Source organism: Saccostrea cucullata, unplaced genomic scaffold (genome assembly GCF_032062105.1).
Source record: "Saccostrea cucullata isolate Sc308-1 unplaced genomic scaffold, CSIRO_AGI_Scuc_v1 ctg374, whole genome shotgun sequence".
Taxonomy (NCBI): domain Eukaryota; kingdom Metazoa; phylum Mollusca; class Bivalvia; order Ostreida; family Ostreidae; genus Saccostrea; species Saccostrea cuccullata.
Genome location: NW_026923563.1, coordinates 52,849 through 72,392, shown reverse-complemented (window position 1 = coordinate 72,392; position 19,544 = coordinate 52,849). Strand labels below are relative to the sequence as shown.

The 19,544-nt window shown below is 31.9% G+C and overlaps 1 protein-coding gene across 1 annotated transcript in view; it reads right to left on the bottom strand.

Annotated features, from left to right (window-relative positions):
* Window positions 1-13,603, bottom strand: part of LOC134264349 (vigilin-like) — a 47,373-nt gene extending 33,770 nt beyond the window's left edge. The window contains exons 1-20 of the mRNA XM_062746646.1: window positions 13,525-13,603; window positions 11,086-11,205; window positions 10,771-10,852; window positions 10,438-10,542; window positions 8,486-8,547; window positions 8,031-8,118; window positions 7,593-7,697; window positions 7,203-7,231; window positions 6,427-6,514; window positions 5,999-6,100; window positions 5,306-5,331; window positions 4,873-4,972; window positions 3,535-3,615; window positions 3,341-3,366; window positions 3,127-3,226; window positions 2,534-2,635; window positions 2,275-2,300; window positions 2,058-2,160; window positions 1,083-1,184; window positions 183-214 (exon numbers count right to left, since the gene is read on the bottom strand). Of these exons, the coding sequence (XP_062602630.1) occupies window positions 183-214; window positions 1,083-1,184; window positions 2,058-2,160; window positions 2,275-2,300; window positions 2,534-2,635; window positions 3,127-3,226; window positions 3,341-3,366; window positions 3,535-3,615; window positions 4,873-4,972; window positions 5,306-5,331; window positions 5,999-6,100; window positions 6,427-6,514; window positions 7,203-7,231; window positions 7,593-7,697; window positions 8,031-8,118; window positions 8,486-8,547; window positions 10,438-10,542; window positions 10,771-10,852; window positions 11,086-11,205; window positions 13,525-13,592 (1,547 nt within the window). The 5' untranslated portion in view covers window positions 13,593-13,603. The remainder of the gene's footprint in view (window positions 1-182; window positions 215-1,082; window positions 1,185-2,057; window positions 2,161-2,274; window positions 2,301-2,533; window positions 2,636-3,126; window positions 3,227-3,340; window positions 3,367-3,534; window positions 3,616-4,872; window positions 4,973-5,305; window positions 5,332-5,998; window positions 6,101-6,426; window positions 6,515-7,202; window positions 7,232-7,592; window positions 7,698-8,030; window positions 8,119-8,485; window positions 8,548-10,437; window positions 10,543-10,770; window positions 10,853-11,085; window positions 11,206-13,524) is intronic.
* Window positions 13,604-19,544: the final 5,941 nt, after the last annotated feature.

The following is a 19,544-nucleotide window of genomic DNA, read 5'->3' as shown; positions in this document are numbered from 1 at the left end:
TTTTATATAGATTTCAGCACCATTAAAAAAATGTAAGCGAGTATTCTTATTTGGCAAATGGTGCTTCTCGCGAAATTAAATGACAATTAATTCTTCATGTATATTTAGGAATCTACATTAATTGACACTTTGAATATAAACAATCTCACTGTAATAATAGAAAATATTAGCTTATTGCTTACCTCAACTTCATGGTCTTTATTTTTTCTTCCACCTGAAATAAAAAATAACATAAAATCTGCCAAAATTTTGGTCATTGAAAAATACATGGCATATATACCAATTACATTGATTATAACAAATACTCGGTATAAACTTGATCAAATAAGAACTGTTAAATTTACAATGTGTTCCATGTTCATTCTCTCTCTTTGTGCAAATAAAGCAACAGAGTACCAGCTTTATGTACATTTTGATATCATTTAAATGTACATGTACCTATATGTAACAATAATGACAAATTTTGTCTAAAAAAAGGGGAGATGTTAACAAAGAAGTTCAAAAATGTACATCTTGTTACCGAATTCACTACTACTTTTCTAAGAGAGAGCAATCTTCAGAATTTTCTTCCTCTGTCCTTGAATTGTTAATTTAAATTTAACTTATAGAATATATGAATTACTAAACTTTATTATATCCCCCGCTTGAAAAATGGGAGGGTATACTGTAATCGGTATGTCCGTCTGTCCATCTGTCTGTTATGCTTTGGGCTACCCATCTCTTATCCGCAACTCCTCTTATACCACTGGGTGAAATTTAATGAAACTTTCACAGAATTTTTATTACAAATTGCCATTGTGCACCTCCTATTTTACTTTTTGATCCGACACATATTTTGGGTTTCCCAGCCAAAGCAAAACATGGACATTGCCATTATAACCATATGGGAGGTGGAGGGTATCATTTAGTGAGCTCATTGCTCACAGTATACCTCTAGTTTTAATTATGAACTTTGCTTTATATTCTTCACTCTACAGTTTGTTTCTTGCATGCACATTTCAAAGACATTAGCACCTTGCTACAGATTGTTTAAATTTCAAAATTAAACTGAAATGTTTTAATAAAGAATGCTGTGCCCTTACAAAGTTAACCACTTCATTGATGTCCTCTTCGTTGTATCCTATGATCTGGATATTTGTTTTTTCTCCCGTCATCTTCTTTGGGATATTTATATTTATTCCTCTCTGGGAAAAAACAACAAACAGATGGATAGCTGAACAGAGACAAAGATTAACAATATGACAGCTATTGGTTTCAATCTATAAAAATTCCCAATTTTCTACACCATAAAGAGAAAACAAATACAGTGAAACCTGTCTAATCCGACATGCACTGGGAGACAAATTCTGTGTCGGAATAGACAGGGTGTTGGATTGCACAATGTTAAAAATGCAGAAAAAAACAAAATGGGAAAGAAATTTAACGTCGGAATTCACAGTGTGTCGGATTATTCAGGTGTCGGATTAGACAGTTTTCACTGTAGTATCAAAAGAAAGGAGAAGTTTAATTCCATTATACTAGTACTGAAAATCACATTTTATTGGCAAGATCACTATTTTCGTGTAAATACGCGAGACTGTCCGCTCATGAACATTTCATTCTCACAAGTCATATATTAGTATAAGTAAGGATTATATAAAACAAAAACCATTGCTTGCAAAAATTTTGTCTCGCTTATAAATACCAAATACAGTGAAAACTGTAGACACCCGAATAATCCACACTGTGATTCCGTGAAAATTTTGTCTTATTTGAGTATTTACCTTGCTTTTAAAACTGTGCAATCCAACACCCTGTCTATTCCGACACAAAATTTGTCTCCCAGTGCATGTCGGATTAGACAGGTTTCACTGTACCTATCTCGAGAACAAAAGATTTCACGAAAATAAAGTGATCTACAGTGGTTGGGTTGTGGACTAACAGTGGACTTGCTCCTAAAACTTTAATAGTGAAACCAATGCTAACCGTGAGAGTAATGACATGACACTGACACTGGGGGTGTAGCATAAGTTCATCTTGTCTTTGTCAAGGAGATCTGAAATGCAGTTACACTATACCTCTGCAAACTGTTCCCTTATACTGGCTATTTGTTCACCTCGGGGACCAATCAAATATCTTGCTTCTTGCTGTGAAATTTCTAAAGTTTTCTTTTGGATACTCCTACAAGCTCAAGCATAAATGCACATTCATATAAAATTCACAAGTTTACATCAAAACTTACCAATTTTCATGACTTTATCACTAAACAAAAAAATCAAATGATTATTCAATTACCTTATTTTTTCCAATCTTTCTTTAATCTGAAATATAAATCACAGAATTATATATATATATATATATATATATATATATATATATATATATATATATATATATATATATATATATATATATATATATATCAGATCATAAGTATTCTTCAACCCTATTTTAGAAATTTTTTTTGCATTTAGAATTATTATTGTTGACAATTGAAAGATACCATCTGGTACTTTATTCACATGAATTTCTCATTATTTCAAATGTACATTACCATAGCAACAGCACTGTCCACATCCTCCTTATTTGTAGACTCTATGACAAAACACTTTGGAGTGACATGTTTTGGTATACTGATCCTAACTTCTGACCCCATCTACAGATAAAAAAAATTCGTCTATATCAAATTCGAATTCATTAACAAGAGCATCGTCTCAAGCCACAGTCCAGAGTCCGCATATAGCTCTCTCCTACCCGTGCCTGCTTGGTCACTAAAAGTGTCGCAGTCTTGAATATTTACGCCTCTCTATTGTGACATCATATTCAGTCAATGACAATTTTTGTTTCCATCGCAATTGAAATCAACAATTGACATCAGCAGTATACAAGAAATATTTCGTACACTGTGATTGGGTATTGGAAGGTCGCATCAAAGTTCATTATCTGACTATGCTTTACTCGCATTGGTCAATATTTTAATGAGCAATAAAATATTTTCTTCTTGTTCAACCACAGCCAGAATGGGAGAGGATCATACATTTTGGTTGTGGTTTGCGACAATGAAACAAGAGATACATAAAATTTTATTTTATTTTGTCATAAAGCTGATTCCACCTACAAAATTCAAGATCCCCCACTGTTCCTTACCTCCTGTAATTTCTGTTGAATTTGTTTGATATTTTCCCCTCCCTTCCCTATCACAGATCCAGCTTCTTCATCAGATACTTTTATTGTCTTGGTTATAATTCTATTAAAGTATAAACCATAAATTGAGTATTAACTAGACAAACAGATTGTCATTGAAAGATCACTAAAATAAAATGTTTGTTGTATTTGACCCTCATAAGGAGATCATAAATACCTTAGTTTCTCCAATTCTTTATTTATCTGAAAATACCAAAAGAAAAGCTATATAAATTGCTATATACCAATTACATTTATTTTGACAAATTTGATTAAAATTGGCCCTAAGTTTATGAAGAAGGAGGTGCATATTTTATGATGATGGCAATGTTTAAGTTAAATCATGCTCTTGAATAAACCATGAAAACTTACAACTTCCATAGCTTTATCCAGATTTTCTTCATCTTCTGCCTCAACCAACCATTCTTTTCCTTCAAGTATACCAGCATTCATCTAAAAAAAAAGTGGAATTTTTTTTTTTATATTATTTCCTCTCATCCTCCTTTTCCAGTGCAAAAACTTAAATTTAAAAACTTTGACTTGTATATTTTAAATAATTTCAAATTGTAGTTTATCTTGATATGAAACTGATGATTCTCTCCAAGAATATGTGCATTTGCTGACATTTTTGCTTGACTTTGGGGAGATAACACCAAATTCTAAGGCTTACATTTTCAAAATTCAGTTAAAGACGTTTCATCAAAGGCGCATAAACAGGTATAAAGCCTTTTGTTCATAAACTGTTTTCAAATCTTTTTTTTTTTTTTTGGAAGTTCAAACATTCATATGCATTTTTCTTTTTTCTTTTTGTTTTTTTTTTGATTTAGAGTAAGAAGTTATGGAATAATATTAACCCAGTTTGATTGACAAATGCACTTCTTACCAGATTTGCATGTATAAAATATTTGAATTAAAGTCTGAAGAATTATTTTGTAATTGTATTCGTAACCTTTGCAGATTTTTTTCTTTCCATCAAATTTTGCAAAAAACATTCAACTGCAGAAAATACCCTTTATACCGTATATTCCAGAGTAATGGATACCATATATCAGATTTTGTTTGTGATGATCTATTTTTCACTATTTTTTGTCATCATAATCAATTCTTAGAAACTAAACAACACAGAAATAATGTCTGTTTTTGAATGTCATAAAAATATATTTATATCCACTGAATATTTTCTCCTTTACTTCTTAAAAAAAACCCATTGCGTTAATCACTGCATGAACTACAGTAGCCATGTCGCCTGTACTGATTTCTTGATCAGTGGCTGTTCCATCAATGAAACTTATAAAGACGTTCGCATCATTAATACAATAATTAATCTTTTTAATCCGACTTTAAATGATTATTTAAACAGCTATAAATATAAACAATAAAATGTCTTTCTTTGTTTGTTATTACTGGAATTAATGGTCGCAGCTATTGCAGAAAAAATTTACATAACCCACTTATGTGGGTTATGTATTTTTTCTGCAACAGCTGCTTCCTTTAATTCCAGTAATAACAAACAAAGAAAGCATTTTATTGTTTAAATTATTACTTTTAAATTGCAAAAAAGAACTTATGCAAAATAACAAAGGAACAACTTTACCCTTTTTTGCAAAGTTTGCAATGCGCAAAAAAAAAAAAGCAAAAAACAAAAAAAAACAGTATATTAAAGGTTAAAACCTTTTCTGGACAAGGTTAAACTTACGGGGTATGACTAACCTGTTTGAGATTTTCTCTGATCCTTCTTATATTGTTTCCATCTTTACCAATTAACCTGAACTTCTCATTTGAAGTTAGATTGATTTTCCTTTTAGGGTACCTGTTTTTTGTTTAATTAGAATCTTCATGAATAATTCAAAAGTGTACATATATATGGTGCAATTTTGAAAATTAATAAATTGTGAGTACACAAGGCGATAAAAATGAAATTTAATTTGAAAAATTTATACATGGATTTGTAGATGTACATATCAAATCCTGTATCAATGCAAAACAATGACAAAAATATTTACAATGTATATTTATAATAAATCTGAAGCATCAGAAGGTCAAAGGTTTTCATACATGCAATGAAAAATGTGGATAAATTCTTTTCCTATGTCTTTGCTCTAAATAGCATTATCTCAATTTGATGATACAAAAACAAACTTACTTGCTCCTTTCCATAACTTTTTGTATCTGAAACGTAAAAAATACACAGTAGGATGATTACATTACAAACTATTATCTTGGACTTAATAACTTTGGACTATCAAGTTTTGACTGTGTTCAAAAACACCAATCTGGCCACATTTCTTCCTCTGCACTATTCTTTGATATTGTAAACATTATACACCTCTCATATATTTCTTGTCCTCTTAAAAGTTCCATTTTTGATATCAGAAGATTGATTGATTGATTTTCTATTGTCTTACATCCCATTTCAGAGTTCTTATTCCTTTAGAAATGAAATTACATGTATCAATGGAGGGCTTTAAATTTAGACCTATACTTGGCACTCAGGGCTATTGAGCAGTGAGGGATCTTTATTATGCCAAAGCTTACAATGACGTGGGACCTCTGTTTTTAAGGTCTTATCTGAAAAATCTTCACTTCTAATACTGGGTGCTTGGCAAAGAAACAGTAATGAAATATGTTATATCTTAGGATTGATGTTGCATAGTGAATGGGAATTGAACCCAGGCTTCCTGATCCCAAAGCAAACACTCTACCACTAGGCTACTGTGACCAGTAAGTACCAGAAGAAAGGAGAGGTTTAATTCAAGCATGGTTCGTAGATTAAACAACCATGTATTTCAATGAACATAACACAGCTGATACTCCCTATGTAAGTCCTGTCCTTTACCTTTTCTTTAGCTGTCTCCAGTTCCTGCAGATTTTTGGCCTGTATAGTTACCAAAGCTTCCTGACGGGAATTATTAAACCTCACAGATATCTTTGTCCCTGTCTAGTAAGGAAAATGAATGCATTAAATTAATTTGTTATGCCTTTAAAGATTTTTCAATAATCTTAGTATTTTCATCGATGTACATGTACTGCATACATGTATGCAGAGATGTACATTTTATCTCAGATTAATTCATGCTGTACATGGTCAAATTTTTTCACAGCAATTTGTTACAGCATTCATTGAGTGCATTTTTACATTAAGGTAGTAATTCACAAAAGTTTTAACCCAAAGGGAGACAAACAGTTTTTATTCCTCTCCTGAAATGAATTTCCAAACACAAGAATATTCGTGTGAGGGAAAAAATATCATTTTGAATAATTCACCGCATTTTCCAGATCTCGTCTGTGTAAGCCCTTTCTCCCCATGATAATACGTCCCTCCTGTTGACTCACAGTCATTTCCTCACTCTCACTGTAAACACAATAATTCAGATAATGTAAATCACTTTTTATTCAAGAGAACTTTATTTTCACATAATATATCTAGAGCAAAAACCAACATTTGCGAAAATTTTGTCTCGCCAATAAAGAGTTGATGGCAATCTCACGAAAATAAGGTGTCGCGAATATTCAGTGATCTACAGATAGATTTACTGGAGAATTACTAGTTATGGACAGGTTAGAGCATTCCTTAATATTATATAATATAAAATTATGAGCAAATACCACAATTTGAATCAAATTCTTATTCTTGAAAATTTTGTTTAAAACAAAATCACCAATAAAGAGTGTGTTTATGGCAATCTCACGAATTAGTTTGTATTGTTGAAAGGACACATTTTTTAAGTAACACACATGGATCCCTTGTTTATGTATATTTTAAAATCATTATCAGTGATCTTTTAATGTTTGTCATTAGATAGTATTGCTATAAATCTGGTTTATCAGAACTTTGGTACTTAGTTATGGACATATTTTGGTTAAGAAAATAAGTGATAAAAAAAAACTTCTGTGTGAATATTTTTTTTTTTAAATGTCAAGTCTTTGACTCAAAGAAAGAAACAAATGTAGGTATTTGTTTGTAACAGTGTCACTATAAGAAATGACATTTGATGAGTCACACCAAATGTAACCTGACTCTATTGAGGAAAATAGCTTACCTTAAATTATTTGCAATAAGGCTCTGTATCTGTTAAAGCAAGAAAATAACTGGATGGATTAAGTATACTAAGTGAAAAAAATTAAAACCAAAAAATATATAAAATATGATTATATGTAAAATAAATATTAACTAAAATAATAATTACAATTGGGAAACACATGAGAAACTGAATAATGCGGGATGATCGTTAAGAGCAGTTGCCATTGTTCTGTTTATTTATAAAATATTACGAAACTGAAAAATGCTCATTGGTTAAGAAATTAATAAGATCAGGAACTTAAAATTGTTGTTGATAACCATGAGCAGTTGAGAGAACTTTTAACACTGTTCTGTTTATTTATAAAATATCTTATATGTAAATAACTATAACAAAGTTGTTTTAACCTACTTTTTCCATTGCTTCTTTGAGATGTTCCTCTTCCGCAGCAGATACAGTTACAAGAATTCCATGTTCATTTTCCATGTCATGCCTGACCTTGATTTGTGAGGCAGTCTGTGAAAACAAAATAATAATATTTATAGTTTTTCAGGACACCAAGGTCATGGCTGAATAGAGGCAGTTTCTTTTTGGACACGAGGTCTTTTTCCCAAAATTGACTTTATTTTTCCAGTTGTTTTTCAGTTTTCATAAACATTGAAAAAAGAAATCCAAAAATTATGTAAAACGCTGCTTTTAAATGAGTTAAAAATACTGGTTGTATATTGTTAATGGCAATGAAATGTGAAAAGTTTATAATTATGAATAATGATATCGTAAAGAATTTTTAGACTTATGAGATTTATAAAAAGCTTTAGAACTGCGTAAGTTTCATTTCAACAAAGGTACCTCATTCTGTATTTCTCTCAACAAAGAACTACTTCTTGCAGTTAGTTGATCTGCACATTCCTTGGGAATGAAGAGTAACTCCTCTGGCCTAAAAAAAAAATGAAAAGTCAAAGAATTGTTACCAACAGAACAAGATATAATTATGTACAAAAATCCAACAAGCCTACCTGACTAAGTGTGTAATATAAATTAGGTGTTAAAACTACATGTACAAGAAATGCAGGTAGAATTACAGAAATAATCTTAAATAGAAATCAAAAGGAAATAGTAAAACTTTAAAAGTCACAGATTCAGTAAGACTGTTTCATATCTCAAATATTAAACTATGGAAATGTGTGTAATTTATTGGATGCAAAACACTATTTCCATTCATTACTAAAATCACCATGAGTTCATATACATCCCCCGGTAAATTTTGGATAATTATTTCAAGATCCACCCCACCATATTCTTACCTGTCCAAAACTGGAAGATTCTCTTTTGTTTTCTCTATGTGTTTTTGTAAGACTCTCTCTATCTGATTAGTTAAAAAAACAATATAAAGATCACTGAACATGCTCAAAGACAACAATAATCAATTACCGGTAGATAATGTTTTAAAACCTGTGATTAAAATTTATAATAGTTAGAATGTTGTTTTATTTAAAAAGAGCATGATTATTCAAAAACCACCAAGCTCTGCTCGACGTCATAAAAAGTCCAACACTGAATGCTCTCCAATAGCATTTATTATTTGACTTAAGTCAGTTGTTGCAACCAAATCAAATATACCAAACTCAATTTCAGTATCTCGAAACCTTGGATATCACAAAATATATAATATCTAAATGGTACCGTAGTGTAATAAAGTAAATTAAACCCTGACTGTACCTCAAACATAGTAAATTAAACCCTGACTGTACCTCAAACATAGTAAATTAAACCCTGACTGTACCTCAAACATAGTAAATTAAACCCTGACTGTACCTCAAACATAGTAAATTAAACCCTGACTGTACCTCAAACATGGTAAATTAAACCCTGACTGTACCTCAAACATAGTAAATTAAACCCTGACTGTACCTCAAATATAGAAAATTAAACCCTGACTGTACCTCAAACATTATATAAATATTGCATGTAGTTGAGTGTAACTTTGAAAATTTTCACCCCAAGAAAACCATTGTCAACCGAGGCGCAGCCGAGGTTGACAATGGTTTTCGAGGGGTGAAAATTTTCAATGTTACACTCAACTACATGTAATATTTATTATATTATACTGAATGTTTTATACAAATACATATAACAGTGAACCGTGCGCGCATAAATTCTGCGCAGTCGCTATTTTTTGGAATACCACCCATAGTCAAGCAATGCTGGAGGGCATGGCTTCATTATTCAGCGGGTAGTAGTGTTTTTACACAAATGTTTCTCGACCAATCAGATTCAACCAATTTTACATGAAGTATAATATAGTAAATTAAACCCTGACTGTACCTCAAACATAGCAGGGTCCGACACTCATCAAAATTTGATCTCGCCATTTGGGCAACCTTGGTATGATTACAGGTTGCCCGAATGAATTTCAGGTCGTCCAAATAAAATATCAAATGAAACAAAAGTTAACTTAAAGTGTAATTGTTTAAAATTTGTTAAGATAATTAAAAGAAGTTGTGTTTTTTGTATTAAAAAATGTTAACTAGACATTTTTGCAATGTGAAAATGTATTCTAGTATTTTATCAAACAAAAATATAAGCAGAATCAGACATGCAGAATGCTAAAGTTTGTAGCTTAAAACATTCATTTTCACTTGCCATAAAGGCCTAAATAAATAGGGTCAAATAACCCTGGACTGAATTAATCAGGTGTTATATTACAGTGGACACCCAACATTGCTGTCTAGCAGCAGAATACGATCATCAGATGATCAGAAAGTTGTAGGGGAATGCAAGATGTTACAATGATCATTATTATTACTATTTATATTTAAGGTGATTGTTGACTAAGTTGGCATATTTTATATCTCAAATAAGACTTTATGAAAGACTTCCATAGCTAAATTATGCAAATTTGAACATGTTGAATGGGTTGGTTTTGAAACAGGAAAATATGTTTTCAAGGTCTTTTGAAGTTTATTTTAAAAAATTAAACATCATTAAAATATTCCCAACTTGTCCCAGGTCGTCATTTGGGCGAGCCAGACTGAAAATCAGGTCGTCCGAAATCATTTCTGGGTGGAAATGACGAGGTGACGAGCGCGAATGTCGAAACCTGCATAGTACATTAAACCCTGACTGTACCTCAAACATAGTAAATTAAACCCTGACTGTACCTCAAACATAGTAAATTAAACCCTGACTGTACCTCAAACATAGTAAATTAAACCCTGACTGTACCTCAAACATAGTAAATTAAACCCTACTGTACCTCAAACATGGCTTGTTTAATGTTCTCCAGACTGGCACCTGTGATGAGGACTGGGACTTTTTCTCCCTCAGCTTCCTCTGGGTCCAGTTGAAGAACTGCACTAGTCTATTAATAATAAATGGTGAACACTTGTATTTTAAAAAAAAAAAAACTCTTGCCTTCAGTTACATTAAGGGAATGCAGTATTAATTCTTTGATATCAATAATATTGCTGAAAAAATTAAAGCCTATCTTTCTTTTAAAAGTTATGAATACTTTTAAACAAGTATTGTCACAGACACTTTAACATACTAATTAACTTAAATGATCTGACAGTTTCAAATCTTTACTCACTTTTTTGGTTATTTGATCACTCTGTTGAGAAAGAGCATGAGCCGAGGTCTTAGGAAGCAGAATTGTCTTCTTGGCCACATTTCTGAAAATAGTTTTCAAACTAAAATTTGTAGGAAGTTATCATGGAATGATATGGGTTTAATTCTGGATTCTATGCCTCCAATATGATGATCACTGGGAAAAAAAAACTCTAGCTAAAATTGTGTATATGGAAAACTATCTATGATATCACTTTTTGTGGATCCATAATTGGTCAATGAATTCAATACTGATGCAGTGAAAAATTAAAAAGAAAACATCTAAATATTAACTGACTTTTTGTCTTCTGTGGTAGAGGATGCTGGTGGATTGTCAGATGAAGAATTCTTTGAGTAAAGTCTTAGGGAGGAACAAACTGGTGTCACAACATCCCTCCCAAGTAAGGAACTCTGTTGACTACAAGTGCAAACATTTCACGATTAAATCAAGGGAATTAGGAATATTATGATTTATTTGGGCTCTGAATGTTCAATCTCATTGGAAAAACACTTTCCTTATTTTACAGATAGTAAGAGTCAAGTACATTGTGTATTGTGATACTGACGGTGACCATTATGCAGGTCCAGTACAATCTCTTGATTGAGCTATAAAGCTTTAAATAGCTATATAGCTTTATCAAGCAATTCAAAATAGCTTTATTTAGCTATTTATAAACAGTTTTTCACAAAAATGTTTTTGCTGAAAATAAACAAAAGGTCGCATGTATTTGACTCTTCATACATGTACTATGGACTATTAAAACAACAACCAAAATCAAAGATAGTTCGAACTTTGCAGCTTTTGAATACTTTTAAGCAAAAAGAGAATTTCTATTGTTAGACTAACTGTCCACTATCTTGGGTGTCTTGAGGCAAGGAAAAGTATGATTGCTTCTCATTGTGCTGAACTGTTACTAATCAATTAATTGGTCTCCATTATAATATCATTGCAGAAGTAACCAGGGGTTTTCCTACCATTTTTCAACTGGGTCCGGGGTCCGTAGAATTGGGAAAATTGACGCGAAAACTGTTCAAATTGGGAAAATTTTAAAAGGACCAATTTTGTTATTTCCCCAAATCAATGAAAATGAAGGGACCAAAAAGTGTCTGTGTTACAATAGAGTAAACAACTGTAGACAGATATAAAGAGTCACACATTATTCAGCTGTTGTTGGATGATAAAAAAAATGCCAAAAAAAAAATGCTATATATTTTGGCTTACGTAAAAGAAAAATATATAAATTGCCATAATATTTTTTAATTGGATGATGAAAAATTCCAGAAAAAAATATTATTTAGTTTTATTGATTCATGACTGAAGTAAGGAAAAAAGTTTAAGTGATTAATTGGATAAAGGTGATTTCAGAAAATTTTTTTTGTTAATATATATTCCATTTGTGACTAAGAATAATTTAAGTGAACATAATTTTTTCTTGTTGTATATTAAAAAAAAATACAGGAAAACACTGTTTAGTTTTACTTTACATTCATGACTGGAGTAAAAGATTTATAAATTTAAAAAAAATATTTGGAAATAAAATTTTGGAAATTAATTGTTATCTATATTGATTTTACTTTGAAGTAACATTAATCATATAAATATAACAAATCTTTGAATAGGCCCATGTTGGAAGATAGAAAAGTAGGATGACAGGATTTTTGCGTTTAGGCAAATTAGTCACACCCTTTCTATTTTTAGAAATTAGATCATGCAAGGAAGTGCACAGTAACTTTTGTGCAAGATCACTGAAAACTTTCATGATAGATGCAATTCTTTTATGATCATTATAGGATTTAGGTGACTTGAATGAAACAAGTGATGTAAATTGTAATAATAACTAGTCACTAAACATCGTAGGTGATTTACCAAATGCGTTGCATCACTTAAATTTATAGCTCGATGATACGATCACACGTTGATACCTGTGGAGATTTTCAGACGTTTTGCAGGGAAGCAAAATTAATATCTTACTTTGTTCTGAACTCACTTAAATTTTTATCAAGGATACAAAATTGGGAAAAAAAGATTCAGAATTGGGAAAATATTGCTGATTTTTTGATTGGGAATGGGTCCGGTAAACGGACCCCAAAACAAGCCAGGAAAACCCCTGGTAACTGTATCAATTGCTTTATATAGCCCCAAAACTTGTAGAACTTTGAGTACAAAGTCTCTCAAGGAGACGTAATTTGATGAGTGATTTTTAATTTTTTACATGAATTATTTTAAGAGGAGTTCAAAGTTGTATTTCATCACTGCACCAAGGTGCGCTTTTGAGTACATACTGAGAAAATTACACCTTAAGAAAAAAGTGTAGTAAAATAGCTAAAGTAAGCTATACTGAATAGCTTAATAAAGCTATATAGCTATTAAAACCTATATAGCTAAATCAAGAGATTGTATTGGACCTGTTATGTATCATGTAAAGGGAGGTTCATGACCTCTAAAGTATTTGTACGAGTCAATGAACAATTAATTAATGCGTATATAAATAAATATCAGGAAGACACAAATAAAAAAAAAGATTATCGTGAATGCAATTCACTTTGCAAATACAGTAAGCCACAATATTTCAAGGTGCCTTGAATTTCACGTGTGTGTGTTTACAATCTCGAATTTCCTCATCATTTATATAAATCAGTTGTTATCTGCGATAAAATATAATAAACTATTTAATCATCCTTGAACAAAATAACAAAATCACACATAAAAACAAAAAACAAACCTCTCATAACATACCTATTCAAAACAACGTAGAATTTTTGCAGTTTTTGATAATGCATTCGGCGAAGGATGTAGGTCGCCATTTTACTTTTTGCTTAACTCGCGCGTTATTTATTCGTAAATAATGCAGAACAAAGTTTAGAGCATAAAAAAAATCCCTACAATATTTTGGCATGACTTTAAATCATAAATGTTATCATGATAAATGATGTTTTCAACGAATGTAACATGAAAGAATGGAAGGATAGGTGAAAGGGGGGGGGGGTTGGGTTAAGATACTAAGAAATAACGAACAATAAATGATAGGTTGTGGTTGTTTCGTCCCCAAGGCCCCCTAATCATTCGCTTTACCGGAAAACATTGAGCGAATGAGTGCAAGTTATCTATTCAATATCAAAAGACGATAAAACAATACAGAATAGGAGCAGAGCAAACAAATTAAACATCAGAGATGGGATCAGGTGCTATGGAGGAATGAGCATCCCCTGCCGACCGGTCACACCCGCCGTGTGCTCCTTGTCATGAACGGGAAATAACGTGAAAATCCTTCGTCAATTCAGTGTATAAAATTGGACTAACAATAAGTTGATGAAAAACGTCAGTTAGCATTTGACACAATGATAAAATTGTATACTAGTATTTGCTGACAAGGTCATTGTATCGACCATAGAACTTACGTCGATATGACAACCTTAAACGTGCTGATATTCTTGTTTCATCAACTTGTTTGTCAATAATTTACCTCGTAGGAGCAGCTGAAATTCGTTGTTCCTTAACTTAACATTTTAGCACTCTACTGATATCATAGGTACATGGAGTAGCTGTTATGCACCATGTATACTTGTATACTATGTATACTATGTTATATACCATGTATACTAGGAAATATTTTTCTGATATTATGTTTTTGATTAGTTTTTTGAAAGGACCAGTATGCTCCAGTCTCTTTTTCAGTACAGAAAATGGGCAACCATAAGCAAAAATTTAAACTAACGTTAGAAATGTAGGAGAAATCTGTTATAAAAAGTCAACTTTAAAAAAAAAATAGGGGGGGGGGGGCATTTTTTTATTTTCTTATACGAAAGTCTCTCAAATGAGGCTGGTACTGTAACGTTTTTACAAAGAACAAATGATTATCTATTGGGTCCGCTTAGGATTCCTTCCTAAGAATCACGTTTATATCGAATTAAAACAAACTTCAATAACAATGGCAAACAACTGACTGAAATTCACTACATACGTATATACTTTCTCCTTGGTCCTATCTGGATAATGATTAATTAACAAACTTGATAAAAAGGAACTAAAACAACAGAATCACTAAGAATCAAGCAAATAATCAAATATAAAACCTATCTCTGTAGCTGCAGACTGAGTGGTATAACGAACAGTTCTGTTGTTTCCCGACACAGTCTGCAACTCCCCTAAACACATCCTAATAATCACAAAGTAACATTATCATTAAGACACACAAATACGAGCTAAAGTCACCAAGACACCATAGCTTTTAATAGGACACGACTTTTGGTTAGACACAAGCTAAAGTCTCCGAGACACCATAGCTAGTCACAAAGACACTAGGGAACTGGGTTCCTGGGCTGAATGGCCTAACTAACAATTCTGTTGTTTCCCGACATAGCCCAGGTCCCCTTCCCAAGTCACCTAACTCAACAAAGAGTTACACCAAAAGTAAACGAAACAAGATTGATCCTTGTATTTATACTATTTCTCCTATGCCTAATTGCTACTCATTGGTTAATAAATTCTAATGATTTGGTTGGCTAAAATATCAACTCTGATTGGATACACATAATATGATTTGATTGGGTGATTTAAAAACCTATTTCAATCCACTTTACTAATTCTGATTTATTACAGTACAAAATACTCAGTGCACACATATATATTCATGAAAAAAAAATTATGGATAGAAAACATAATAAATTTGAGTTATTTTTCTTTTTACGTTATTTTTTTTCAAATCTATATGAAAATAACATCTGTTACAGAAGCAATAGGATTCTGGATGTTTACTCTATCCAGTTGCTATGTGCATAATTAATCGTAGAACTAGATTCGATACAATTATTTGCCAACCAATTTTTTGCAGTAATCTTTCAAATACTACAAGTAACAGCGGATACATGCAAGTCTACAACATTTTAAAAGATCTCTTACACATATCAAGACACGCACAAAAAAGATGACGGATTGGTATTAATTTTTGGTATACATTTTTGTGACCTACCTGTATTTTAAATTGTAGACTTTCAATGGTATTCAAAATTCTACCATTTCGCCATTCTTAAGGTACTCCAGTCCTCAGTAATGACAAGAAGAATAACTCCTTGTTGTCCCCCGCTTGAAAAGTGGGGGATATTAATTTGGGTTTGTCCGTCCGTCTGTCCGTCCGTCTTTCTGTCTGTCTGTAACGCTTTCGTTTCCACACGATATCTCGAGAACCCTTTGAGCTTTTGCAATGAAATTTAGCATAGCAACTCCCTATGGACTAAAAAAGACCCCTATTGATTTTGAGGTCAAAGCGTCATAGATCAAGGTCATAAATTCGCAAATTCTGCCTGTTATAACACTTTTGTTTCCACACGATATCTTTTGAGCTATTGCAATGACATTTTATATAACAACTCCCTGTGGCCTAATGAAGACCCCTATTGATTTGAGGTCAAAAGGTCAAAGTTCAAGGTTGTAAATTTATACATTCTGTCTGTATGTAATACTATCATTTCCAGGCGATATTTCAAGAAGATTTTGAGCTTATGCAATGTAATTTTATACCAAAACTCCCTAGGACGTCTCTCGCCCCTCTCAAAGTGCCCCGCCCCGTTTGTTTATTAGTATTTATAGTATTACATGGCGCTATTTTTAGCGCAGGGGCATGAGGAGAGTTATTGCGTATAAAACAGGTTCTCGGCGGACTTTATGTTCTTACTACATCTATTAGAACTGTTTAATAAAGGCTAAATAAATCAAACACCATGGATTGTGTAAAATTTTGAGAAAACTGAACATGAAAACATGAATATATACATGTATGTGACTTCAGTTCTGCATATACTTCTCTCTGTACAAAGCGACTCCGTGCTCTAGTGGTTATGTCTCTCGCCTCAAATGTGATAGGTCCCGGGATCGAATCTCGGTCGAACCTTTCTTTTTTTTTCTTTTTTTTTTTTTTTAAATACTTTTATTTTTTTTTACTAAATGATAGTATTGAGCATGTGAAATGAAAAATTTATGAGGTTATAAAATCATCATTACAGTGTGATAAATATTCCATATAAAAAAATCTTCTATACACATAATAAAGAATAAGCAATCAAATCTTTGTATGAATATTGACATACATGTATTTTATTTCCTTCAGTATACATTTAATAATTCTACAAATTCAGTCAGGGGGAGCCGAATTCTTCCCTAAGCGGGGGACACGAATTCTCTGAATTAGCTTGTTTTATAATTTTATTCAAAGAGTCTCAAAATGATGGAAGCTTGAAAATTAAATCTTTCCATACAACGATTTTCATTTAATACCTCCGAATGCTCTTCAAGGTTCTTTGATGTTCCTAGAAAGGTCTTACAAAAAGCTGAAATTTTTACCTCCATATAAGTATTTTAAAATTACATATTTAAAGAAATTGAGGTTCGTTTTAATCTAACCATAGATACCAATGTTATTAACATAAAATGAAATTAGAAGTGATTTAATATGGTGTTTTCCAACGATAGGGGGAAATACTTATACAGTATGCAATGTAAAATGTACTATGTTCATAGAAAAAGGTAAAGTACCTTATATATGTTTGAAAATTGTGCCGTATCTTCAAAAGCCTGGATTCCTATATGATGTTTATTTCTAAAATGTGTTTGTTTATCAAATTTGAACTAGAAGTGCATAATAGATGTTTTTATTCTCATTGGAGATTTACTAATTTTCCCTGTATATGATATGATTAACTAAGATGAAGTTTAAAGAATTATTGTGGGTAAAACTACTTTGAGAATTCATAGACACTTTTGTGAGCATTTTTAATTAGTCAATGTCCGATTTTGATACTGAGGATCAAAGTACCTTAATCTATACAGATTTTTGCCACTTGATAATGCCCTATAGTAATCGAAGATTCGGATACATAGTTTTTTCTCTTGTTTGTCCATCAGACTATCTGTATGTATATATCCCTCGTCTGTTTGCCAGTCCACATAAACTTTAACCTTGCCAATAACTTTTGATTAATGAAACCTAAGGCTCTTTACTTTTACCTGTCAATTCCTTGAATCAAGACCTTTCCTTGAGTACTTACTTTTTTGACCTTCACTTCTTAGTTTGATCCACTTTGCAAAGTTTTTAGCAATTTATTGAACATTGTGATAATCTTTGAACTATCATCGCTAGTGCTTTCGTGCATCAAAATAACTTGACAGTATTTTTTAACCAAAGACCTTAATGACTGATAAGCTTGGTATGTATATGTCCTAGTTACGCCACTCGATGTACTATTTCCCAAGCATTCGAATCGACTCCAACATTCTGATGTTTTGTCAACTACAAATCTCTTTGTTTGGACATGCAGAACTGATGTTCATATTGATATTTATCAACATGCCGCATATCTGCATATTCAATGTCACTCTTATTATTTCTGGCGAATGTACTGATTAACAGATGTTATTATTATGACACATGCATATTTGACTGCATGCCTGTGTAGGAATTGTAGAACACAAGGGCGCGGTGTTCCATCAGCAATATATCATGTATATTGATATCGACTGCTCATCTTCACCAATATTCAAAAATATGCATCCTATTTACTTTCACTTTGATTCTATCAATTCTGCCACCCACTGTTGCCGTCTTTGAATTGGAAGCGCAGTTACGTCATAGGCGCACGAAGAAGATTTGTGATTGTTGCAATTGCTGCAGTATAAAATATATATTGGAATATCAAGGTTTTGTTAGAATGCTGATTGTTTTTATATAGACAGTTCAATGAAATTTACTTATATGTTTTATTTTATATTTAAATTAATAAATGGAATGAGAGTCTGATTATTGAGCACCTTTACACTATATACATGTAATACTGTAAACTTAATGTTTTATAGCATTATAAAAATAAAATAAAAGAACAGTATTAAATTAAAATTTACAGCAAAATGAAACTATATCAGAAAAGTGGTTATTTGAGGCATACACTTTGTTACTGGAAGGGAAGGATATAAGATTTATTGGTTAAGATTTGCTCACAGAATAATATTTAAGACTATAAAAAGACTTCCTTTCAAAAGAAATGTCTTTGAAAGTCTTAAATGATTAGATAACTAGTTGTCACATGTTTCTGTTTATTTTGCTTCCCATGTTTGCTTTCATACTTGAAAGCATTAATCAAAGAACAAAACATTTTTTTCTGGTAAACTTGAACCATCTAAATTGTTAAGCTGTATTGTGTGTGAACCCATTATTGGTGCTAGAAACCCATAGCTACGATTCCAAGTCTCTTTTAATTAACCACACGTGCATTGGACGCGCAAAGTTCTAGAGAGCTCAGTAATGCACTCGCAGCTAGTCGATTGGAAAAATCCCAAGAAGCGTTTTGTATGGTCTCTGTCAAAACGAACATCACATGGCTTTTGTTTTTAAGAGGTTCTGATAAGTCATAAGTGGAGGGGAATTTCAATTATTTGATACCGTCAGTCATTATCTTGTCAATGCCATGTGAAGGTATATCTCTCACCTGGAAGTCTTCAGACCAATTTGTTTAAAGACTTCATGAATGTGTTGACCATCTTAACCATAGTTTACTTTTTATGAAGGCAATTTTTAAAATTGAACTGAATTAAAAAATGAAAATTCTGTACTTTTAGTTTTCTTTTTTAGCTCTTAATGATATCGACAAGTTCTTACTTAATAATCGAGTGTACTACGGGTGACCCCCTTTTTTCTAAATAATTATCTGTTTAGGGGGGGGTGCATGTTTTTTGATGAACATTATATAGATCAGAAAGACATGGAAAAG